The sequence below is a fragment of the Lynx rufus genome, unplaced genomic scaffold (assembly GCF_022079265.1).
Source record: "Lynx rufus isolate CCGP_SWC_20201006 ecotype Redwood Valley unplaced genomic scaffold, mLynRuf1.p SCAF_5, whole genome shotgun sequence".
Classification (NCBI taxonomy): domain Eukaryota; kingdom Metazoa; phylum Chordata; class Mammalia; order Carnivora; family Felidae; genus Lynx; species Lynx rufus.
Window position 1 is genome coordinate 86,484,526 of NW_025814867.1, and position 22,295 is coordinate 86,506,820.

The 22,295-nt window shown below is 37.1% G+C and overlaps 1 protein-coding gene across 1 annotated transcript in view; it reads right to left on the reverse strand.

The window, feature by feature from the left end:
- Nucleotides 1-22,295, reverse strand: part of PAK2 (p21 (RAC1) activated kinase 2) — a 49,977-nt gene that overhangs the window by 7,708 nt on the left and 19,974 nt on the right. The window contains exons 4-12 of the mRNA XM_047098763.1: nt 19,490-19,521; nt 18,620-18,727; nt 17,441-17,573; nt 16,008-16,071; nt 12,550-12,598; nt 11,949-12,061; nt 10,745-10,862; nt 9,098-9,197; nt 6,156-6,352 (exon numbers count right to left, since the gene is read on the reverse strand). Coding sequence (XP_046954719.1) covers nt 6,156-6,352; nt 9,098-9,197; nt 10,745-10,862; nt 11,949-12,061; nt 12,550-12,598; nt 16,008-16,071; nt 17,441-17,573; nt 18,620-18,727; nt 19,490-19,521 — 914 coding nt within the window. The remainder of the gene's footprint in view (nt 1-6,155; nt 6,353-9,097; nt 9,198-10,744; nt 10,863-11,948; nt 12,062-12,549; nt 12,599-16,007; nt 16,072-17,440; nt 17,574-18,619; nt 18,728-19,489; nt 19,522-22,295) is intronic.

A 22,295-nucleotide genomic window follows, 5' to 3' on the forward strand; every position in this document is an offset into this window, starting at 1 on the left:
ACTTAAGGAGTACGGAGTTATGCTCCATTGCCCTTAGGGTGGAACATCCACACAAATTATTTGAAAATTTTCTGCATAAGAGTTGTCTCTCCTGCCGATTTATTTATTCAATTACTTACTTATACCAGCAAGGACACATAAATATTATCTTATACTTTGGATTATTATCCCCTACAACTTTATTTTGTTCAAATTGTTGCATCTTTGGCCACTGGAGCTCTTTTCATTGGCACCTTGCCCCTTTGACAGACCGATCCATGTGGAGTCTTCTCTTTAACTCAGAATTATTTATAATTCTGTTTTATCTCCTTAGTTGAATTTTATTAGGTGTAATTCTTTCAGTATTTTAGGGTTTGCTTAAGAGGTAAGGGGCATACATCTTTCAATTTCACAATCATCACAATATTACACCAGACTACAACAATCTTATGGTTCTCTCCTCAGCCTTATGCTTTTGTTGTCATTTTACCTGTACATGTTTTTTTTCTTCCCCTTCCCATTATTATTTTGATGTAAACAGTTTTAACATTTATTTACTTACTTAAATGTTTTATATTTGAGAGACAGTGTGTGAGTGAGGGAGGAGCAGAGAAAGATGGAGACAGAATCTGAAGCTCCAGGCTTTGAGCTGTCAGCACAGAACCTGATGCAGGGCTCGAACTCACAAACGAACCTCAAGATCATGACCTGAGCTGAAGTCAGATGCTTAACCAACTAGCCACCCAGGTGTCCCAACAGTTTTATCTTTTAAAGATATTTACATAAGAAAAAAAAATTGGATTTATTTACTCACAGTTACTATTTCTAATACTCCTCATTTCTTTGTGTGGAGTCATATTACCATTTTCTTTCTGCTTGAAAGATTTCTTCTACTATTTCTTGTAGTGTAGATCTGCTGGTGATAAATTCTTTCAGTGTCTATGTTTGAGAAAAATCCTTATTTTGCCTTAATTTTAAAAAGATATTCATTGGCTGCAGAATTCCTGATTGTCTGATTTTTCCCCAAAACTTATTTCACATATATTAGAACACTTAAAGTTATCTCACAGCTCACTACTGCTATTTCATTTCTTAAAAAAATTTATTTCTATTTTGGATAGCTTTTTATTACTTGATCTATGATTATCATTAATCATTTTTTCTGCAATGTATCACTTGCTATTAATTCAATCTCAAACTATAAACCTTCGAACTACACTGTAGTTTCTATCTATAACTTCAATTTGGGTTTTGAAAAAATATTCTTTTAAAATGCCTCTGCTCTTAAAAACTGCTTTAATGCTTTTATGTACTCTTTTATCTGTGTCAGTTCTGGTCTGTTGCAATGGATTGATTTTTCTCATTATGGGTTGTACCTTCCTGCTCTTCTGCCTCTCTGATGAACTGTGACTGGATATTTAAGCATTTGTTGGGTGCTGGATATTTCTGTATTCCTATAAATATTCGAGTTTTGCTCTGCAACGCAGTTACTTGGGAACAAGATCTCTTTGGGTCTTGTTTTTAAGATTTGTTAGGTGGGACCATAGCAGCATTTAGTCTAGGGGTAATTATTTCCCATCACTGATGCAGGACTCTTTTGAGTCTTCCATTCCATATCCTGTGAATTACAAGGTTTTCCACTGTGGCTGACAAAAGCAGGAACTATTCCCAGCCTCTGTGTGAGCACCAAGCAACTGTTTACTCCAATCTTACCAGATGGGTCCCCTGACCTTGGGTAGACTCTTCACACAGATGCACCAATCTCTACTGAATGCTCAAAGGGGACTTCACGGATCTCCAGAATCTTCTATGAAGCTTTCTCTTCTCCCATTCTCTGTCTTGTAAACTCCAGCTGCCTTATTCTCCCCAGACTCTTAGTGAGACCACTGTGCTCCACCTGGGCCCTTCCTCCCTGTACATGGCCTAGAAATTCTCTTAAGACATTAAGCTGGAGGCAGTCACAGGGCTCACCTCAAGCCTTTCCCACTTTTGGAGATCACTGTTCTTCATTATTTGATGTCCAGGGTCTTGCAAACCATTGTTTCATATATTCTCATTTTTTTGTTGTTGTTCCTTTTGGCAAGGGTGGTTAATCTGGTACCTGTTATTCCATGTTGACAGGAGAAGTTCCTGCTTGCCAAGTTTCCATCAATTACATTCACATTGCCAACTTGAATGATCAAGTCTTAGTCTTCATCTTACTTGACGTAACTGTAGTTTCTGATAAGCTGATGCCTCCCCCACTTTTTGCGTGAAGATTCAATGGCATGTGTTTATTTTGGTTTTATGTACCTCTCTAGCCATTCCTTGCTGGTCTGCCACATCAACTGTTAACTATGGAACAAATGCCTCAGGATGCAAGCTGAAAATTTTCTATTGTCTGTCTATGCCCATTTGACCTGGTGATCTTATCTAGCTGCATAGCTTTAAATAATTTCTATAGCTAAGTCTCAATTTTACACCTCTGGCCTAATCCTAGACTGGCATACCCAACAGCCTATTCAACATATCCACTTGGATGTCTTAATAGAACATATCTAAAATATGCTAAAATGTTACCTCCTGATCTCCCACCTGCCACCCCACATGCCACTCTACCTGTAGTCTTCCCCATTTCAGTTAAGGTGAACTTGAATTTCACCATTCCAGTTGTTTAGGCCAAATTCTTGGGTCATATCACCACCCCCCCCCCCCCCCGCCATAGGCTCTCCTTTCCAAATACATCCAGAATCCAATTACTTTTCCCCACCTCTACTGATACCATTCTGGTCTAGTATACCATCATGTCTTGCCTGGATTATTGCAATAGCCTTCTAACTGGTCTTCTTGTGTCTATCTTTACCTCACTTGAAAATCTTTTCTCAACAAAGTAGCCAGAGTGATCTTGTTAAGATGTCAGTAAGACCATTTCACATCTCTGCTCAAAACTCTACAATGGTTTGCCTGTCTCACTTATGAAGAAGCCAGGATTCTTTTTTTTTTAATGTTTATTTGAGGGAGTGCATGCACACATGCACAAGTCAGGGAGGGACAGAGAGAGAGGGAGAGAGAATTCCAAGCAGGTTGTCAGTGCAGAGTCCAACACGAGGCTCAGACTTATGAACCATGAGGTTATGACTTGAGCCAAAATCAAGAGTTGGATACTCAATTGACTGATCCACCCAAGTGCCACCAAAATTCTTATAAAAGCCTAATAAAGCACTATACAGTCTGGTCCCATTTCTTCACCTATCTTTTTTCTCCTACTGTGTGCTCCCTGCACACTAGCTATGGAGGAATCTTAAATGGTCTTTGAATATACCACGAATGCTTCGGCTTCACAGCCTTTGCATGTACTGTTCTTTCTGACTAGAATGTTCTTCCCTTAGGTACCTCCTATGTTTCTTATCTCCTGTGTTCAAATGTCACCTCAGTGAAGCCCTCTCAAGCACTCTTGTGAAATCAAACACTCCTGAATCCCTCCTACCAGTCAGGGCACTTAGACTCTATCATTTAATATATTACATAGTATTCTTACTTATTTATTGTTTCTCTCTACCTTCTATGAAGGCAGGAATTTTTGTCGGTAGACAGCACCTTGTATAGTGCCTACTGCAGAGCAGGTACTTGAATCAATATTTGTTAAACAAATGAATGAAATTAGAGGATTTTAAAAATTGTTCCAAAGTGTTCTAAAATTAATCACTTCTATTAAAGTACTGTAATTGCTTGCTTGAACTGGAATCGTTGCAAAAACATTCAGGAAAAAAGAACATCAAAATCCAAAGCCACCCAGACAGGGCCCCTCCTACAAATACCCATTACCTTGGCCTCTGGAGTCCATTTTATAACAAGTCCAACTTATTTGGAAAAAAATTAGAAAAGAACAATTTCTGGCAATAAGCCTATACTCATATGGTAACTTAAAAACTTTAAAAATTGCTTCATTGAGATACAATCCACATACTATAAAAATCACCCTTATTTTCTTTTTAATGTTTAGTTTTGAGAGAGACAGACAGACAGACAGAGTGCAAGGGGGGGGGGGGGTAGACAGAGAGTGAGACACTGAATCTAAAGCAGACTCCAGGCTCTGAGGGGTCAGCACAGAGTCCTACATAGGGCTTGAACCCAGGGACTATGAGACTGACCTGAGCCAAAGTCAGATCCTTAACTGACTGAACCACCTAGGTGCCTCAAAAATCACTCTTTTAAAGTGTACAATTCATGGGGCACCTGGGTGGCTCAGTCAGTTAAGGGTTCTGGATTTTTGGTTATGTCATGATTCCAGGGCCATGGATGGGATCAAGCCCTGAGTCGGGCTCTGTGCTGGCTATGGAGCCTGCTTAAGATTCTCTCTCTCCTCCCTCTGCCCCATCTCTGTGTGCATGCGCTCGTGGCTCTCGCTCACTCCCTCTCAAAAAAAATTTTTTTTTAAACGGCTTTAAACAGAAACACACAAAAAGCAAGGTTATGTATTGATCTGTTGACAGAAATGTGACCAAAGGCTTGCAAGAACCCAACCCTGTATCTCCCCTAAAAACAACAGTTCAGAATTTGTTAATTCAGTGTTTGCGGCTTTGCAAAACCCAAATAACAAAAATCGATGGCAAATGGAATCCTACAATATATGACCTTTTGTGTATGACTTTCATTTAGCAAAATGCTTTCATGTTTAATGTTGCGTATACCTGTACTTCACTACTTTTATTATGACTAAATAATATTCCATTGTAGTGGGATACCACTTTTGTTCATTCATTCATCAGGTGGTAGGCATATGGGTTTTTCCTACCTTTTGACTATTATGAATAATGCTGCTATGAACATTTGTGTACAAGATTTTATGTGGATAGAAACTTTTTTTTAAAAAAGTATTTTTATTTTGAGAGAGAAGGAGAGGGAATGCGTGTGGGTAAGTTGGGGAGGGGCAAAGAGGAAGAGAGAGAATTCCAAGCAGGCTCCATCCACTCTGTCAGTCTGGAGTCCTAAATCCAACTTGGGGCTCAATTTCACTAACTGTGAAATCATGGCCTGAGCTAAAATCAAGAGTCAGATGCTTAACTGACTGAGCCACCCAGGTGCCTTTTAATTGTCTTGGGTATGTAACTAGCAGTGGAATTACTAGGTTATATGGTAACTCAACATTAACTTTTAGAGGAGCTGTCAAATTGTTTTCCAAGTGCTGCACCATTTTACAGTTCCACTAGCAATGTATCAGGGTTCCAATCTCTTCACATTCTCACGAACACTTATTGTCCATCTTTTTGATTATAGTCATTCTTTTTAAAAAAAATTTTTTTTAATGTTTATTTATTTTTGAGAGAGAGACAGAGCATGAGCAGGGGAGGGACAGAGAGGGAGGGAGACGCAGAATCTGAAGCAGGATCCAGACTCTGAGCTGTGAGCACAGAGCCCAATGTGGGGCCTGAACCCACAAACCATGAGTTCATGACCTGAGCCGAAGTTGGGTGCCTGACTGACTGAGCCACCCAGGAGCCCTGATTATAGTCATTCTTGAAGGTGTGAAGTGGTATCTTGTTTGGGTTTTGATTTGCATTTCTTTAATAACTAATGATATTGAGCCATATATGGTAATTTACAAGTAGAAGAAAGAAAGAAAGAAAGAAAGAAAGAAAGAAAGAAAGAAAGAAAGAACAAACTCCTAAACTCTTCACCTGAGAGAGAGAGACAGAGAGGGGGAAAGAAGGAAAAAACAAACTCCTAAACTCTTCACCTCAGCTACTGGAATATCTAATTGTTTAAAGTCTACTGACCCCATCTCTAACTCAGGACCCTAACCCTTTTGTTTGAATGTGACCTTTAACATCACCATCTACACAGTTTTCTCACAGATGCAATCTTGCTTTCCTCTCCTGTGCACTTGGTACAGAAGCCAAGGTTCAAAGTTGACAATCTGAAGGGTACATCTAGGGACACTTGTACAAAAGTGAGCAAATTCTTATGTGCAAACTTTAAAACCATACAGCTTACTAAAACTCTACAAACTCTTTACCTCACACATTCAACTCAATAACCCAGAAGCAAATAATTTTTAGATACAGAGGGCAGAGACCAGGTTATATCAACTTTGTATCTTAAATTTTTGGCGAGTGCCTGGCACAATCAGATTCTAAATAAATGTTCTAAAGAAATGTATTTTCCTAAAAATAAGGCTGGTGTTTAATTGGTCTTACCCTCAAGGGATTTTCATTGAGGTATGGAGGCTCTCCTTCTACCATCTCAATAGCCATGATACCCAGAGACCATATGTCCACTTTAGGGCCATAAGCTTTCCGTGTAACCACCTCTGGTGCCATCCAGTATGGCGTTCCAACCATGGTACTTCGCTTGCTCTGCTCAGGGGTGATCTGGGCACAGAAACCGAAGTCAGCTATAAAAAAAAAAAAACACAAAAAACCGTATCTAGAGTTAATGGTGTCATGGATAGTTCCATCTAAGAGGTCATGATAGATGACAATTACAATGGACTGTTCAGCCTCTTTTTTTTTTTTTTTTTTAATATTTATTTTTGAGACAGAGTGCGAGTGGGGGAGGGGCAGAGAACGAGGGAGACATAGAATCTGAAGCAGGCTCCAGGCTCTGAGCTGTCAGCACAGATGGGACTTGAACCCACGAACTGTGAGATCATGACTTGAGTTGAAGTTGGCTGCTTAACTGACTGGGCCACCCAGGCACCCCAGTTTTTGTTGTTCTTTTTTTTAAAGACTGTATTAAAAAAAGTAAACCAGGGGCACCTGGCTGGCTCAGTCAGTAGTGCATACGACTCTTGATCTTGGGGTTGTGAGTTCAACCCCGCATTGGGCACAGAGCTCACATTAAAACAAACAAACAAACAAACAAAAAACAACAACTAAACCAGAATGGGTTTACAAATATTTTGATGATGTTACATACTCTTCACTTGTTTACTTTTACTTCCCACAAGCAAAGGACAAATTATCAGGTCTTTTATCCTAAAAATTTTAAAGAAGTTGAAAAAGGTCTAAAAGGAAAAGGTATCAAAGGTGAACAAAACTAAATTCTATAAAACAGGTAAAGGTCAGGAGGTGGGAACTAATTTTGAAGAAAATAAACAGAAGGTAGAATTACTACATATCTGACTTCGCAGACTTCTAGAAAAGGAACAGCTTTAACTACAGCCATACCTAACAAAGTCCTTGCCAGCATCACTCCACTCCAACCACCTTATTTTATAACAGGAGCAGAAAGCCTAGGTTAGCACTCAGTGTTTATTTAGTGGGAATATCAAGATGAGAATCTAGAATTTTCTCCTCCCTTCTATAGACCCATTCTATTTAAAAAGTAACTATTAACATTTAAGTTCTTAAGCTTTAGACTTCTTGTTATGAATTTACATAGGTACAAAAATTACCATGAACTGCATGGTTTATTTTATCTAAGTTAGGATACTTTGTAAAGTGCTTTTTATTATTTTTTTAAAGTAATCTCTACCCCCAATGTGGGGCTCTAACTCACAAACCTGAGATCAAGAGTCACAGGCCCCACCAACTGAACCAGCCAGGTGCTCCAGTATATTGTTTCTTAAAATTTATTTTGAGAGATATTTCCATAGTTGTACACTGATCTACCTCATTACTGTAAATATGCAATATTACAAAATAAAAAGGCTTATAATTTATCATTCCTATGCTCCTTGACATTTAAGGTTTTTTTTTTTTTACAGTATTGCAGAGAACAACTTTGTGTTTATTGTTGTGCTTATGTTCAGTAAACCTATAGAAAAGAATCCTAAAAGCAATTGTTCCATCAAATCGTAATATTTATAGCTAAAATGAGTACTTCTAACAACCGGGGACTGTTCCAAGTATCTTATAAGAATTAACATACCTAATCCTTATGATAACTCTATGAGATAGGCATATTTATTAATATTATTCTCATTTTACAAATTGGATAAGTAAGGCATACATATTTTTAGGTAACTTGCTCAAGATCATTCATCTAGTATGTGGAAGAGCCAGGATAAAATATTATCCAAAAAAGTCTAATTCAGTTTACATGTGTATCCACCAAAACAGTAGGAGAATGTCCATTTGTAATTTGCCTGCTGATTAAGATTAGTAATCTTATATTTTTGACCATCTAACAGAACCCTCTTTCTTGTGGTTGAATACTCTCTGGAGGAAGTATCTTTAAAAAGAGATGTTGAAAAAGGAGCCAAACATTCTAGCAGAACAGAAGGAAAACTTTTTGATTTCTTGATCCAAGAAATGCCTTGAATTTTGCATAGTTGCAGCAAACTCAATAGAAGTTGTTCCTGAATCCTCCAGAGGGCCTGGATGAAACTGACAAATTATAGCCAACAGAGGAAAAGGAAGTCTAGGATTTTTTTCCTCCATGACTCTATCATGTCTGATACAGAAGATAATTAGGAAAAGAGGTTTATAAGAGTTTTTTTTCCCTTGTCATCTCTCAGGTCAGGGTCATATAGCCCTCCCTCAATTAGGCCATACTTAACCAAATCCAAAGAAAGCTGAACAGCATTAATAAGAAAGATCTACCCTAACAGACAACAGAGAAAATTTTAGTTTATCTTTGGAAGGCAGCACCAACATTACAACAGTCCCAGGCACTTTTCTTCAGTGCTTTACATTTTTAATCCTCAGAAAAATTCTCAGATACTTAATCTTATTTTCCTTATCATATAATTGAGAAAATAAACACAAAGAGATTAGGTAACTCACCCCAAATTAGTCAGCAACTAGTAGCTTATCTGCTATTTAAACCCAAGCTGTCCAGTTGAGAGCTCATATTCTTTACCATTCTTTCCTTTGTCCTCCTCCATATATTAAGTCATAAAAATATTAATAGGTTAATTTTTTAAAGTTTACTTTGAGAGAGAGTGTGAGTGAGTGAGTGGGGGAGGGGCAGAGAAAGGGAGAGAGAGAATTCCAAGCAGGCTCCTCACTAACAGCACGGAGCCCAATGTGGGGCTTGAACCCACGAACTGTGAGATTGTGAAGGAGCCAAAATCAAGAGTTGGACACTCAGCCACCTGAGCTACCCAGGTGCCCCAATAGGTTTTTTGTTTTTTTTACTTAAACAAAAGGCAGAAGTATAACAAATAAATGTTATTTCTTCATTTGTTACTCACTAAGTTTAACCGATCCTTCCATCCCCAAAAGCACATTGTCACTTTTGATGTCTCTGTGGATCACTTGATTAGCATGTAAAAACTCCAATGCCTGTAAACACTAAACAAGAAAAACACATATCAATGAAACAGTCCCTGAAAAGTCCAAAGGAAGTTCACACACAGTACTTTTGGCCTGAGCATGACTTCAGAAGTCTCATCTAGCCACTGAAAAGTAGGTAAGATCCTGGGAGGTCTAGTTCCACCCAGCTGCTCACTGATGTGATGTAAGATGTTTTCTCCCATTTCTTTTACAGTGGATTTTACATAAAGCCTAGACACCAATGATAAAAGAATAACTTTCCTCGTATGCTATGTTTCAGAAAGCATGGAGTCAGAAGTGAGGAAAAACTTATTCCTTCCTTAAATACAGGAACATTAGAGTTTTAAAATCCACTTGCCCCTATGTTTTTGAGTATAAATTATAAACATGGAAAAAGCTGTTTTTATTTCTTCCCCGAAAGAGGAAAACAACAAATAAAGGATGTACATTATGAATAACAACTAAAAACCTCATTCAAAATATTCTACTATTCATTCAAGGAAAAAGAGATAAATTGTGTAATACTGTATTACATTTACCAAGCATTTAAGCAGATTCTTGAAAAGAACAAATCCTCCCCGTAACACTGGTACAAATGAATAGAAACAAATTTGTCCTTCATTTAACTGCTTTCTCTAAGTTGCCAATTAGAGGGACCCCTAAAATAATTTTTAAAACAATTATGAAAAGAAATTAGAGAAACAAATTATACATAAATAGGCAAATTCTTTTTTTTTTTTTAAGTTGATTTATTTATTTTGAGAGAGAGAGAGTGTGAGTGGGGTAAGGTCATAGAGAGAGGAATAAATAGAATCCCAATTCAGGGCTTGAATCTACCCTAGGATCATGACCCGAGCCGAAATCAAAAGTCAGATGTTGAACCGAGCCATCCAGGTGCCCCATAAATAGATAAATTCTTAAGTTTTTATTAGCTTTTAAGTGATCAAACATTCTTTGTTAGAGATATCATATTATTGAAATATAATATTTATATTATAGAGTTCTTATTAAAGAGTTCTTATTTCCTTTCCTCCTGAAACAACCAAAGGCTTGGACTTATTGGGCAATTTGGCAGAATTCTATTGGCTGAAGCAACAGTATGTCTAAAAATTCATTAATGAATATCAAGAAACAACCAGTTTTTCACCTTCGATGAAATTTATAAAGCCAGAAGGAAACTTAACACTTAAGGTAAACATGTGTCTTGCTTTGCCTGAGACAGTCCATGTTTCTACTGTTGACTGGCCCTCCCTTTCACTCTTAAAAGTACCCTGCTTGGATGCTAAATTTTAATGATCACCCTGCTGAAATTTACCTGTGAGCTGGGCTCTTCAAAAAACCATGCTCCATTTCAGAATTATCTTATACATAAGAAAGGGTTTAAACTCTCATGTAGGATAAAATGGTACGGAGACGCTTGCCGCTTGCAAAGAATAATGTACATGGAGTGAGTATTTCACAGAGTAAAAATTACCTGTGCAAAAAGCTCCCGCCCCCCCCTTTTTTTTTTTACCTCCTGCTTAACCACACATTGCTGTAACTTATCCAAAAGGGGACACACTCACCTCTCTGCATACAGCCGCAATCTGTGCTTCATCCATGCAGGTTTCCGTCACGACATCAGTAAGTGATCCCCCAGCAAGGTACTCCATTACCACAAACAATTCATCTCCCATCAGGTAGCTAAAATTATTATGAACACACAAAATACACTCACATTTTTATTTCACCACCACTCTGTGTTGAAGAATTCAAATGCCAGGCACCCTAATAACAAAACTAGAAAGTTGGAAGTTTTGAGAGCCAGGGAGAAAACTGGCAAGCTGAGAAAACAGCACAGAAAATTAACCGAGGGTCATTATGATTTTCCTGAGTGACTTGAAAGTTTGCCCCCAATTGTGACTTGAGTGTATACATAGATCATTCCAATTAAAATGACACTGTTTGGCAGTAATTATTAGTCCTGTTTTACAGATGAAGAGATGGAGGCTTGGAGAAGCTACTCATCTAAGTTCACATACCTAGTAGGTGACAGAACTAGAATCTGAAGCCAAGTGTAACTAATTCCAAACCTTATGGCTTATCTTACCTGCCATGCTAGACTGACTTGAAACAGTATTTCCAAAAGCAGGGAAATATACCTGAGAAGTGGATTTTTATGAACATGTCCCCTATTACTAGGGCTGAAATCTAAAAATGTGTTATCTTTTCCCCAGTCTAAACAAACTTCAATATGGCACTAAGAAAGTCATCTATAATCCTCTATCTCCAATATAATCACTATTTTAATTTTTGTTTATTTTTCTATTATTCTTCTTTCATTCACATATATGTAATTGCATAATGGTACAATATATAATTTTCTATTCTGCTTTCTGTTCTGCTATTTAACATCAACTCCAAAATGAAATGAGGTTTTGACACACTATCTGCCCATGAAAGACAGCATTTAAAATAAAAACTGATGTAAGTTTAGAAACCATGTAGTCAGGCACCCCTGTTAGTCAACACATTAATTACAACTCATTCCATTAATGTTGCTGCTTGTGATCATTTATAATACAAGCACCAGCAGCAATGTCCTTCATTTAACTGCCTTCTCTAACTTGCCAAGTGAGATATATGTAGAAAAAGGCCTGCTAAACTACAATGTGTTACTTTTTACCTCTCCTCCTCCTTCAAGCTTACTTTTCAACACTGACATTCTACTCAGTCTTAACTCAAGGGGCTAGCCCCCAACACCAGGAGACTTGAAATACTCATATTTACCTGTCTAAGAAATTAACTATGTTGGGATTCTTCAATTCTTTCATCACTAGAATTTCATTAATGATTAATTCCTTCTTTGGCTGTTTCTGTAAATTAATCTGTTTAATAGCAACCTATGATGGAAAGAGAAACAAGAAAAATCAGAACAAGTTTTCTAATTCTCTTAGAAAATTACAAACACCAATCAGGTAATAATTTAATTTACTGTGTATCTATTATATTATCAGTGAGCTTACTCACAGGTAGTACTTTTACTTCCACACTGGCAATGCACAATGCTCTGTAATACACAGAACCTAACTACTTTTGTATTTTCTCTAAACCTGATTAATCAGCCCAAGGTCATACCAATGCCAGGAATGAATCCTCTTTTCTTTCCAAGCTGGGAAAATAATTTTTAAAATATTTGCTCCTTTATGAAACTCAATGCATAATTCCTTCTTTTTTTCCCTATTAAGAAAAGTGCTACAAAATTACATGAAGTAATTCTTCCAATATATTCAACTGAAAAAAAGATTCCTACTGATTATTCACAGATGTGTCTAGTTTCTTCCTACACTAAAAGCTAATGGTAACACCCAAAGTATGAAAAAGAAACTACCTCCTGTCCCAATGCCACATCAGTAGCAGTGAAAACTGTACCAGAAGCCCTAGGGGGAAAAAAGACACAACCAGATTTAAGGTTTCTAAATCACTATCATTTATATATCTAAAAACTTTATACTCAGAACAATTACAAAAGGATTAAAGTACACTTAAGACTTAAACATCTTTTATTTATCTGTTTATTTTTAGAGAGGGAGAGAGCGCACACACACCAACATAAGTGAGCACGAGCAGGGGAGGGGCAGAGGGGGAGAGAGAGAGGATCCCAAGCAGGCTCCGTGCTGTCAGTGAAGAGCCCGACCAGGCTCAACCCCATGACCATAAGATCATGACCTGAGCTGAAATCAAGAGTAGGATGTTTAACCAACTGAGCCACCCATGCACCCCAAGATTTAACATGTTTATTATTTATTTATTTATTTAAAAAAAATTTTTTTTAACGTTTATTTTTGAGACAGAGAGAGACAGAGCATGAACGGGGAGGGTCAGAGAGAGAGGGAGACACAGAATCTGAAACAGGCTCCAAGCTCTGAGCAGTCCGCACAGAGCCCGACGCGGGACTCGAATTCACGGACTGCGAGATCGTGACCTGAGCCGAAGTCGGACGCTTAACCGACTGAGCCACCCAGGCGCCCCTAGACTTAACATGTTTAAACAGGAGTAAAAGCAAAACAAAAGGGGGAAAAATAAGAAAAAGGTAATCCCTGTGGCCAAAACTTATGTTAGAAATTTGTCATAAAAAGAAAGATAAAAGTGATAGATACTCATGGATCCATTTCCCTGCTTACGAAACAAAAAAACTACAAATAAATTTGTAATGTCCTTGTGTGCACTTTACAAAGGCATCCTCCTTTCTCCCAAAAGTAGTCTGTATTTGATGTGCACCATTTCCAAGTACATTCCTACACTTTAATTATAAAGGACATAGGTGTGTATCACTATAAAATACATTTAACATAGTTTTTAAATTTCTTATTAAGGGTTTCATTTTATAGATTTTTCTGCAATTTAAAAAAAATTTTTTAAATGTTTATTTTTTTATTTTTTATTTTTATTTTTTTAAAGTTTATTTATTTTTGGGACAGAGAGAGACAGAGCATGAACGGGGGAGGGGCAGAGACAGAGGGAGACACAGAATCGGAAGCAGGCTCCAGGCTCTGAGCCATCAGCCCAGAGCCCGACGCGGGGCTCGAACTCACGGACCGCGAGATCGTGACCTGGCTGAAGTCAGACGCTTAACCGACTGCGCCACCCAGGCGCCCCTAAATGTTTATTTTTGAGGGAGAGTAAGAGCATGAGCAGGGGAGGGACAGAGAGAGAGGGAGGGAGAGGATCCAGAGCAGGCTCTGCACTAGCTAATAGCAGAGTTGCCTGATGGGGAGCTCAAACTCACAAACTGTGAGATCATAATGTAAGCTGAAATTGGACGCTTAACCAACTGAGCCCCCATGGTGCCCCATGTGATTTAACGTTAATTCAACATTGGATTTGGGATAGGTGTTATTCATTCATAATAATAATTATTTATATTATTCAATATAATTTATCCATTATCATGCTCAAGAATATTAAGATGATTTTCAATTTTTGTTATTAAACCAGTGATGGAACTAAATTTAGTTGTGTTTGTTAAAATAATTTAGACAGAGAGTATAAGCAGGGGAGAAGGGCAGAAGGAGAGAGCGAATCTTAAGTAGGCTCCACGTTTAGTGACGAGCCCGACATGGGGCTTGATCCCACTACTCTGGGATCATGCCCCTAAATTTAGCTTGTTTTTTTTTTTTAAGTTTATTTATTCTGAGAGAGAGAGATAGAGAGAGAGAGAGAGAGAGAGAGAGACAGAGAATGTGTGCACACAAGTGGGGGAGGGGAAGGGGAAGAGAAAGAAGGAGAGAGAGAATCCCAAGCAGGCTTCCAGCTATCGGTACAGAGCCCCATGAAGGGCTGGAACCCACAAACCCTGAGATCATGACCCGAGTTAACATCAAGTCACTCACTCAACCAACTGAACCACCCAGGCACCACTTAAATTTAACTTTTAAAAAGAAATTCATATATACAAACAGATTCATAAGTAAGTTTTCAAAAAAGACTTAAGTTCTCTTTCTAAATTCACAGAATACTTTTCCAGTGATTAATAACATTAAAAATTGAAGATGGTTGGGGCACCTGGGTAGCTCAGTTGGTTAAGCATCTGACTTCCACTCAGGTCATGACCTCACAGTTCGTGAGTTTGAGCCCCATATTGGGCTCTGTGCTGACAGCTCAGAGCCTGGAGCCTGCTTCAGATTTTGTGTCTCCCTCTCCCTCTGCCCTTCCCCCCCCCGAACACGCACTCTCTCTCTCAAAAAATAAACATCGGGGCGCCTGGGTGGCGCAGTCGGTTAAGCGTCCGACTTCAGCCAGGTCACAATCTCGCGGTCCGTGAGTTCGAGCCCCGCGTCGGGCTCTGGGCTGATGGCTCAGAGCCTGGAGCCTGTTTCCGATTCTGTGTCTCCCTCTCTCTCTGCCCCTCCCCCGTTCATGCTCTGTCTCTCTCTGTCCCAAAAATAAATAAATGTTGAAAAAAAAAAAATTAAAAAAAAAAAATAAACATTAAAAAAAATTAAAAATTTAAGATGGTCATTTGCTCCCAAGCAACAGAAAAAAAGTGTAGTTTAAAAAAAATTTTTTTTGGCATTTATTTTTGAGACTGTGAGCAAGTGGGGGAGGGGCAGAGAGAGAGAGGGAGATACAGAATCCAAAACAGCTCCAAGGCTCTGAGCTGTCAGCACAGAGCCCGACGCAGGGCTGGAACCCACGGACCGCAAGATCATGATGAACTGAGCCAAAGTCGGTGCTCAACCGACTGAGGAGTCCCAAGTATAGTTTAAAAATACAAATTACTGGGGGTGGCTGGGTGGCTCAGCCAGTTAAGTGCCAGCCTTCAGCTCAGGTCATGATCTCACAGTTTGTGGGTTTGAGCCTGGCATTGGGCTCTGTGCTGACAGCTCAGAGCCTGGAGCCTGCTTCGGATTCTGTCTTCCTCTCCCTCTGCCCCTCCCCCGCTTATGCTCTCTTTCAAAAATAAACATTAAAAAAAATGTAAAAATGACAAATTACTGGACAAAATCAGGGTATCAGACTCAAAAACCAATATTCAGTGATGCTTTTATTGCTTATAATCTTGTAGTAAATGTTCTTATTATCTTTTAAATGTATTTGATGGGCAGGGCAATTTCCCCATCTAATCTCTTAACAACCAATGGGAAATAACATTCAAGAAAAAGCAATGTAAGATTATTGCTAAACGGCACAAGTTTTTAGTAGCATGTAGAAATAAATGCATTACTTACAAGAATACCACTCATAGAATACTGTAAGTGTTCAATGTCAACAGGCAAAAAAAAAGAGGTATCATACTGTATACCCAAGAATTATTAAATATTGTATAATATATTCATGAATACTTACCCTTGCCCAATTTTTTCATATCTTGTGTATTTTTTCTTAGGGTCACCTATGCTCACAATAGTTCCTATTTTAAACAAAAAACAAACAAAACACTGGAAACTCAGTCAAGTATTTTAAATTTGTAAACTAATTCCATCATTATTCCTAATAAACTCTACTGATTTTAGAACATTAGCTTTCAAACATAACACTAAATTTTAAAAATTATGTTTCAAAAGCAAAACACTAATGAAACTTATCAGAAGCAAGAACATATTATTTATATTAGGTTGGACCTCCTAACCAATGTCTTAATTATCCTATCACTTTCTCAAAAATAAACACACTTTAAAATGACCAACCATGTTAGTCTGCCTAAGAATGTAAGAGGTTTTCAGGATGTGGGAGATTCAGTCTTAAGTGGAAAATTCTTGGGTAAGGATGAGTATCCTTTAATACACTGAAATGTATTAAACTAATGATAAGTTATGAAACTACTTACTATCAGAAATAATACATAAATGATATCCAAGTGAATAAACCTAAATGGCTTTTCTGACTCTTCCCATATATCTTCTACCTTCCAATATATTTAGAAAGCCACTTATTACTATAAAGATTACTTTAGTATGAACTAATCATATATCTGTTTTAGGAAGGTTCACAAAGTCACAACTAATGAACAGTTTTAAAATCAGGATTTGGATATAAAACTATAATTTATATTCTTACTATCATTAAGTCAAAACATGAGAAAACCACACAAAGTCTTCACTTGCTTAAGGTAAAAGGAGATAGGATCATATCAAGGAAACTCACACAAATAATCCAATTTTATATAGGTACCCAATCTTAGGTCTAGAGCTACTATAGCTGTAGTATTTTTCCTTGATCCCTCTCTATATAAAGTGCTCTTTATAACTACAGCTGTTGTAGACTTGCGACTAGACATTACTGCTACCCTCTCCCTGGCACTGTGTACATTATTTCCAATGGTTGATTCAGGCCAATGGCAGCTGATGGATTTAAAGGGAGAAGAGAAAAAAATATATTTAATGTTTATACATATATCTATATAGGAATGCCATATTGTTTAGTTATTTGGAAACATTTTGTATTTTCATACTGAGAAGCTAGAAGTATGCATAAACATAGACAAATTTCTTTTAATAAGGTCTCTAATCATGAGCCTTAGATTTGGCCCTTTGGGAGAAAGTACTGCTCCCAAAGGTACTGACCATTGCAAAGACATTACTCAATAGTCAACACATAATAAACAAGCAAATTAGAGTATGATTGGCTTCAGGAGATTTTAATTAAAGCTATTGTTCCTAGAAGAAAACTATTTTTTATGTCTTAAGCCAAAATATAAGGTATAAATTAAAACCCATCTGAGCCAAATGTTTCAAGAACTATTAGCAATTTAAGAATAATGTAAAATGTAGGTAACATACTTAATTTCTCCATAATCTCTTCATCTGTCATTTTGGTCTTCTTTTTCTGTTTGTCAGAAGACTTGGCACCACTATCAACATTAGAATCACCAACTGGTGCAGGAATAGGGTCAATTACAGACCGTGTATAAATCTGTAGAGAGAGTCAATAACGGAGATCTGAGGAAAAATACTTTTAGGTATTCTTACTGGCACACTATTCAGTTCTTTGACTTAAGATACATTTTTTGTTTGTTTTTATTTTATTTTCATTTTAGAGAGAGTGAGAAAGCATTCACAAGCAAGCAAGGGAGAGGGGCAGGGGGAGAGAGAACCTTAAGCAGGCTCCAGCATGGAGCCCAATTCAAGATTGTAACCTGAGCCAAAATCCAGTCGGTTGCTCAGCCGACTGAGCCACCCAGGTGCCCCTCAATTCTTTGATTTCTAACCAAAACTAATTTTCTCCAGTTGTTCTAAACAATGAGAATATTTTCAGCTTTGTCTTAGTAGCTACTAATTCTCACAAAAACTTTTACCCAAAGATGATTTCTACTATTTCATTTTAAGCAGCCAATTCTAGGAGGTCAACAAAGAAATCAGAGGCCTCTCTCATTAGATCAGGATCCAGTGGCAGTCCTCAGAGTCCTTCCTGCCAAGTGTGCCAGCGTTCCACAACACGGCACCTTCCCCACACTTCCCTTGTGCTAGTACAGGGGGAGGCAAAGGATCTTTCTGCCTCTATCTGAGGTCATTAAATTCTCCCATATCCAGTTGGGAATTTCACTCACAGCAGCCTCCTGAATGACATCAAGACCTTGAGAGAAATGTAAAATGGGAGATAATGTACACAATCTGGTTAAGAAGTTAAGAGTTAGGTTTTAGATTACAGTAGTTATCTGCATTGAAATAAACAGAGAAAGTCAGGGAAATAGATGAATTCTCTGGAAGAGAAGGTGTAATATAGAAAGAAAAAACAATGAGTATTTTAACTTCTAAGGAAGTCATTCAATTTAAGTTTTCAATAAAAAATTAGTTTTTTGATGAGTGGATTTTAGGTAAAGATCTCCTAGTCAAATTTCCCCACACTGAGGGCTTTTGAAAATTCATCACTGGAAGTCAAATACAGACTGCTACTTTTTTTTTTTTTTTTAAACACACATGCCCAGACACCCACAGTCCAATTAATAATCAGACACGCACTGATTTTGTATGATCCGGTCGTGGGGCAATAACAGGAGGGGCAGCCTCTTCATCATCATCATCTTCCTCTGTTACTACTGCTGATGTTTCTGATCCCTTGGTATTCAGCTGTATTAATCACATGAGCAAAGTAAGGAAGATACATCAAATACAACAATATGTTAAAATAGGACTCTCTTTTTAACATATTTGAAAAAATGTATTTCTTTAATACCTCATTTCAAAATGATAAAACCTCACTGGTTCTAATATAATCACTTAAAGAGTAAAGGCAATTCTATAACTTATAGAAATTGAGTTTATGAAATAAATGTTTACAGTAAATATCAAGTTTTCTTAAAAGAAAATTTATACCTTTTATATGAAGAATTTTACACCCTTTAAACAAGTCCTAAAAGGAAATAATCACTTTATTTGTTAAGACCAAAAACAAAGATCCTCTAGGCTTTACATAAGTCAGAGTCATTTTTGGTCATTTTAAACAGCCAGATTATCACCATAAAAAATGGTGGCTAATCAAATAAAGGAAGACGTTAACCTTTATACAGAGTTTATTATATGCGAGATATGTGCTAAGTAGGTACTTTACATATTACCTCATTTAGTCTTCATACTCTAGGAGACTGTTTCTTCCCAATTGAGGAAATTCTATTTACTTAATATGGCTTCCTTATTTGCTTAATCAAGCATCTAGCTTAAAACATATTTAAAATAAATAAATAAATAAATAAATAAATAAATAAGACATGTTAAGTAGTTCTTTTTTTTCTGGTGGCTGTAATTTATTTTAGAAAGCAAAATAAAAACTGATATTTGTTTTGGGTAACTTAAGTTAGAAAAAGAGTTACAAGAAGTAACGTATTAACTTACTCCTGGTGTTCCAGAAGGGAAGCCATCTTTCTCTGAATGTGGAACAGAAAATAATGCTAAGTCAACAAACTCAAAAAATAAAACAACTTCTATATAATAAAGGAAGAAAATACAAAGCAGAGCAAGTAAAATGTTCTTAGACTGATTTCAAGTTGAATTAAGTCTTCAGAAAAATGACAGTATCAATATTCAAATAAGAATTTACACAAGATTGTGCTAAAAAAATCTCAAATCTTAATGGAACTGTAAATTTACTAAAAATCACTGATGTATATACTTCAAATGGGTGAATTTTATAGCATGTGAACTATGATTTTAATAAAGTTATTAAAAACATATGTGAAACTAAACTTGTCAAAGTGTAATTAAAATAAAACAAATTTATTCATAGCAATACTTTCTTCAGTAAACTATCGAGAAACTTAAAGCTACTATTCAGACAATGGCAGTTGTACAAAGGGAAATTTTTTTTTTTAATGTTTTTTTACTATTCTTGAGAGAGAGAGAGAGAGAGAGAGAGAGACAGAGCACGAATGCGGGAGGGGCAGAGTGGGACAGAGACACAGAATCTGAAACCGCTCCAGGCTCTGAGCTGCAAGCACAGAGCCAACGCGGGGCTCGAACCCACAAACCACGAGATCAGGACCTGAGCGGAAGTTGGAGGCTCAACCAACTGAGCCACCCAGGCACCCCAAAGAAAATTCTTTTTTTAATGTTTATTTATTTTTGAGACAGAGGGAGAGAGACAGAATGAGCAGGGGAGGGGCAGAAAGACAGGGAGACAAAGATTCAAAGCAGGCTTCAGGCTCTGAGCTGTCAGCACAGAGCCCCACTCGGGGGCTTGAACTCACCAGCTCCAAGATCATGACCTGAGCCGAAGTTAGACGCTTAACCGACTGAGCCACCCAGGTGCCCCAGGAATATGCTTTCTTTTTGATCAAAATTTATGTCAAGAATTTTCCTTTGGGGAGCCTGGGTGGCTTAGTTGGTTAAACCTCTGACTTCAGCTCAGGTCATGATCTCACGGCTCATATGTTGATCTGTGCTAACAGCTCAGAGCCTGGAAACTGCTTCTGATTCTGTCTCCATCTCTCTCTGCCTCTCCCCTGCTCATGCATGGTTTCTCTCTCTCTCTCTCAAATATAAATAAAAATTAAAAAAAAATTTAAAAAAAAATGAGAAAGCATATTCCTGAAGGCAAAACACAGTTCATTAACATTAAATGTCAAAATATTCATTCTGGAGTTTAGAAAAGCAAGTTTTGTTTTGTTTTACTTTTCAAAAGGCCCAGGGAAATTTACATTTTTTATACATATGCATATGTAATAATATATAATAATATGTGAACACATTATGCATATATTAACAGGTTATTTAACATATATTAATATATTACCATTATAAATTAACATAATATACAAAACATACTTATATATTATATAAATAAGTGTAACTTATAAATGTGATTATATTAAAGGTATATATTTAACGTGACTTTAACATATATATTAAAGATATATATAGGGTGAAAAGAATATACCATTTTCTGGTCAAACACTGATTTAAAAAAATACTAATTTACACAGACCTACTAGCTGACACAAAAGTTCTAGGGACAAGTCTGACCTTTTGCTAAGGATAAAAAGGTCGAGATCTAGGTAAAAAAGTCAAGATCATTTGGCCAAGTGGTTTCTATTTCTTCCTTGAACATAGCCCTTATTTCTGTGAAAATGCAATCAAATTAAGTACAATTAATTAAAACTACATGGGTGAATTTTAGCTCAATCATGTTTTTAAAAAGTACATGTATGGAGGTGCCTGGGTGGCTCAGTCAGCTAAGCGTCTGACTTCGTCTCAGGTCATGATCTCTCGGTTTGTGAGTTTAAGCCCTGCGTTGGGCTCTGTGCTGAGATGACAGCTCAGAGCCTGGACTCTGCGCTTCAGATTCTGTGTCTCCCTCTCTCTCGGCCCCTCCCCCATTTGCATTCTGTCTGTCTCTCTCAAAAATAAATAAAACATTAAAAAAAATTTTTAAAAATTAAAAAAATTTTAAAAAGTACATGTATGACTTTAGGGGTCAGAGAAACATATTAAATGACTCCCTGGGGATGTAATTAGCAAAATCCATTGGAGGAAATAGGACCCATGATCCTGTTTCTTCAACAAATAAAATGCAAGGAAAAGAGAATCTAAGAATAAGTGTGAAGAAGCCTAAATATCGAAAGAGATTCAAAAGATACAGTGATGTATGGACTTTATTCTGATCCTGATTTGAACAAATAAACTATTTTTAAAAATCCACTATACTCCAATTCTTACCAAATGATTTTAATTCCAAGGTATAAAATCTTTAAGTTCTAATGCTTATTTTATATTCATATATTTTTGAACCAATTTCAAATTTTTGAATGACTTAAACATTTTTTTACTTCATAGTCTGTGTGTTTAATATAGGAAAACAACCCTCCTCCTGTCCCACTGACAATAAATATATTTCTAGTATGAACATGCCTATAAATCAGCATCTTTCTCTTCTATTGCTGGGAGTCATTCAAAAGCAGTGACAAGAAAAAACAAACAACAGGCCAAAACATCCACTTTTGGCAAAACTAAGAGAATAGCATACTCCCCAGACTCCAAATTATGCATGAGAGCTGCTCCAATCAGTTTACAAAAGGCAGATCTAGAGCAGGGGAAAAAGTAGAGACAAGAACCATAGCTTAGGTTTTTATTTTTCCAGAAGCAATCTTTTTATCTAGGTGTGCTTCAAAATTCTGCAATCCCATTTGAATCAGCCTTTTACCAT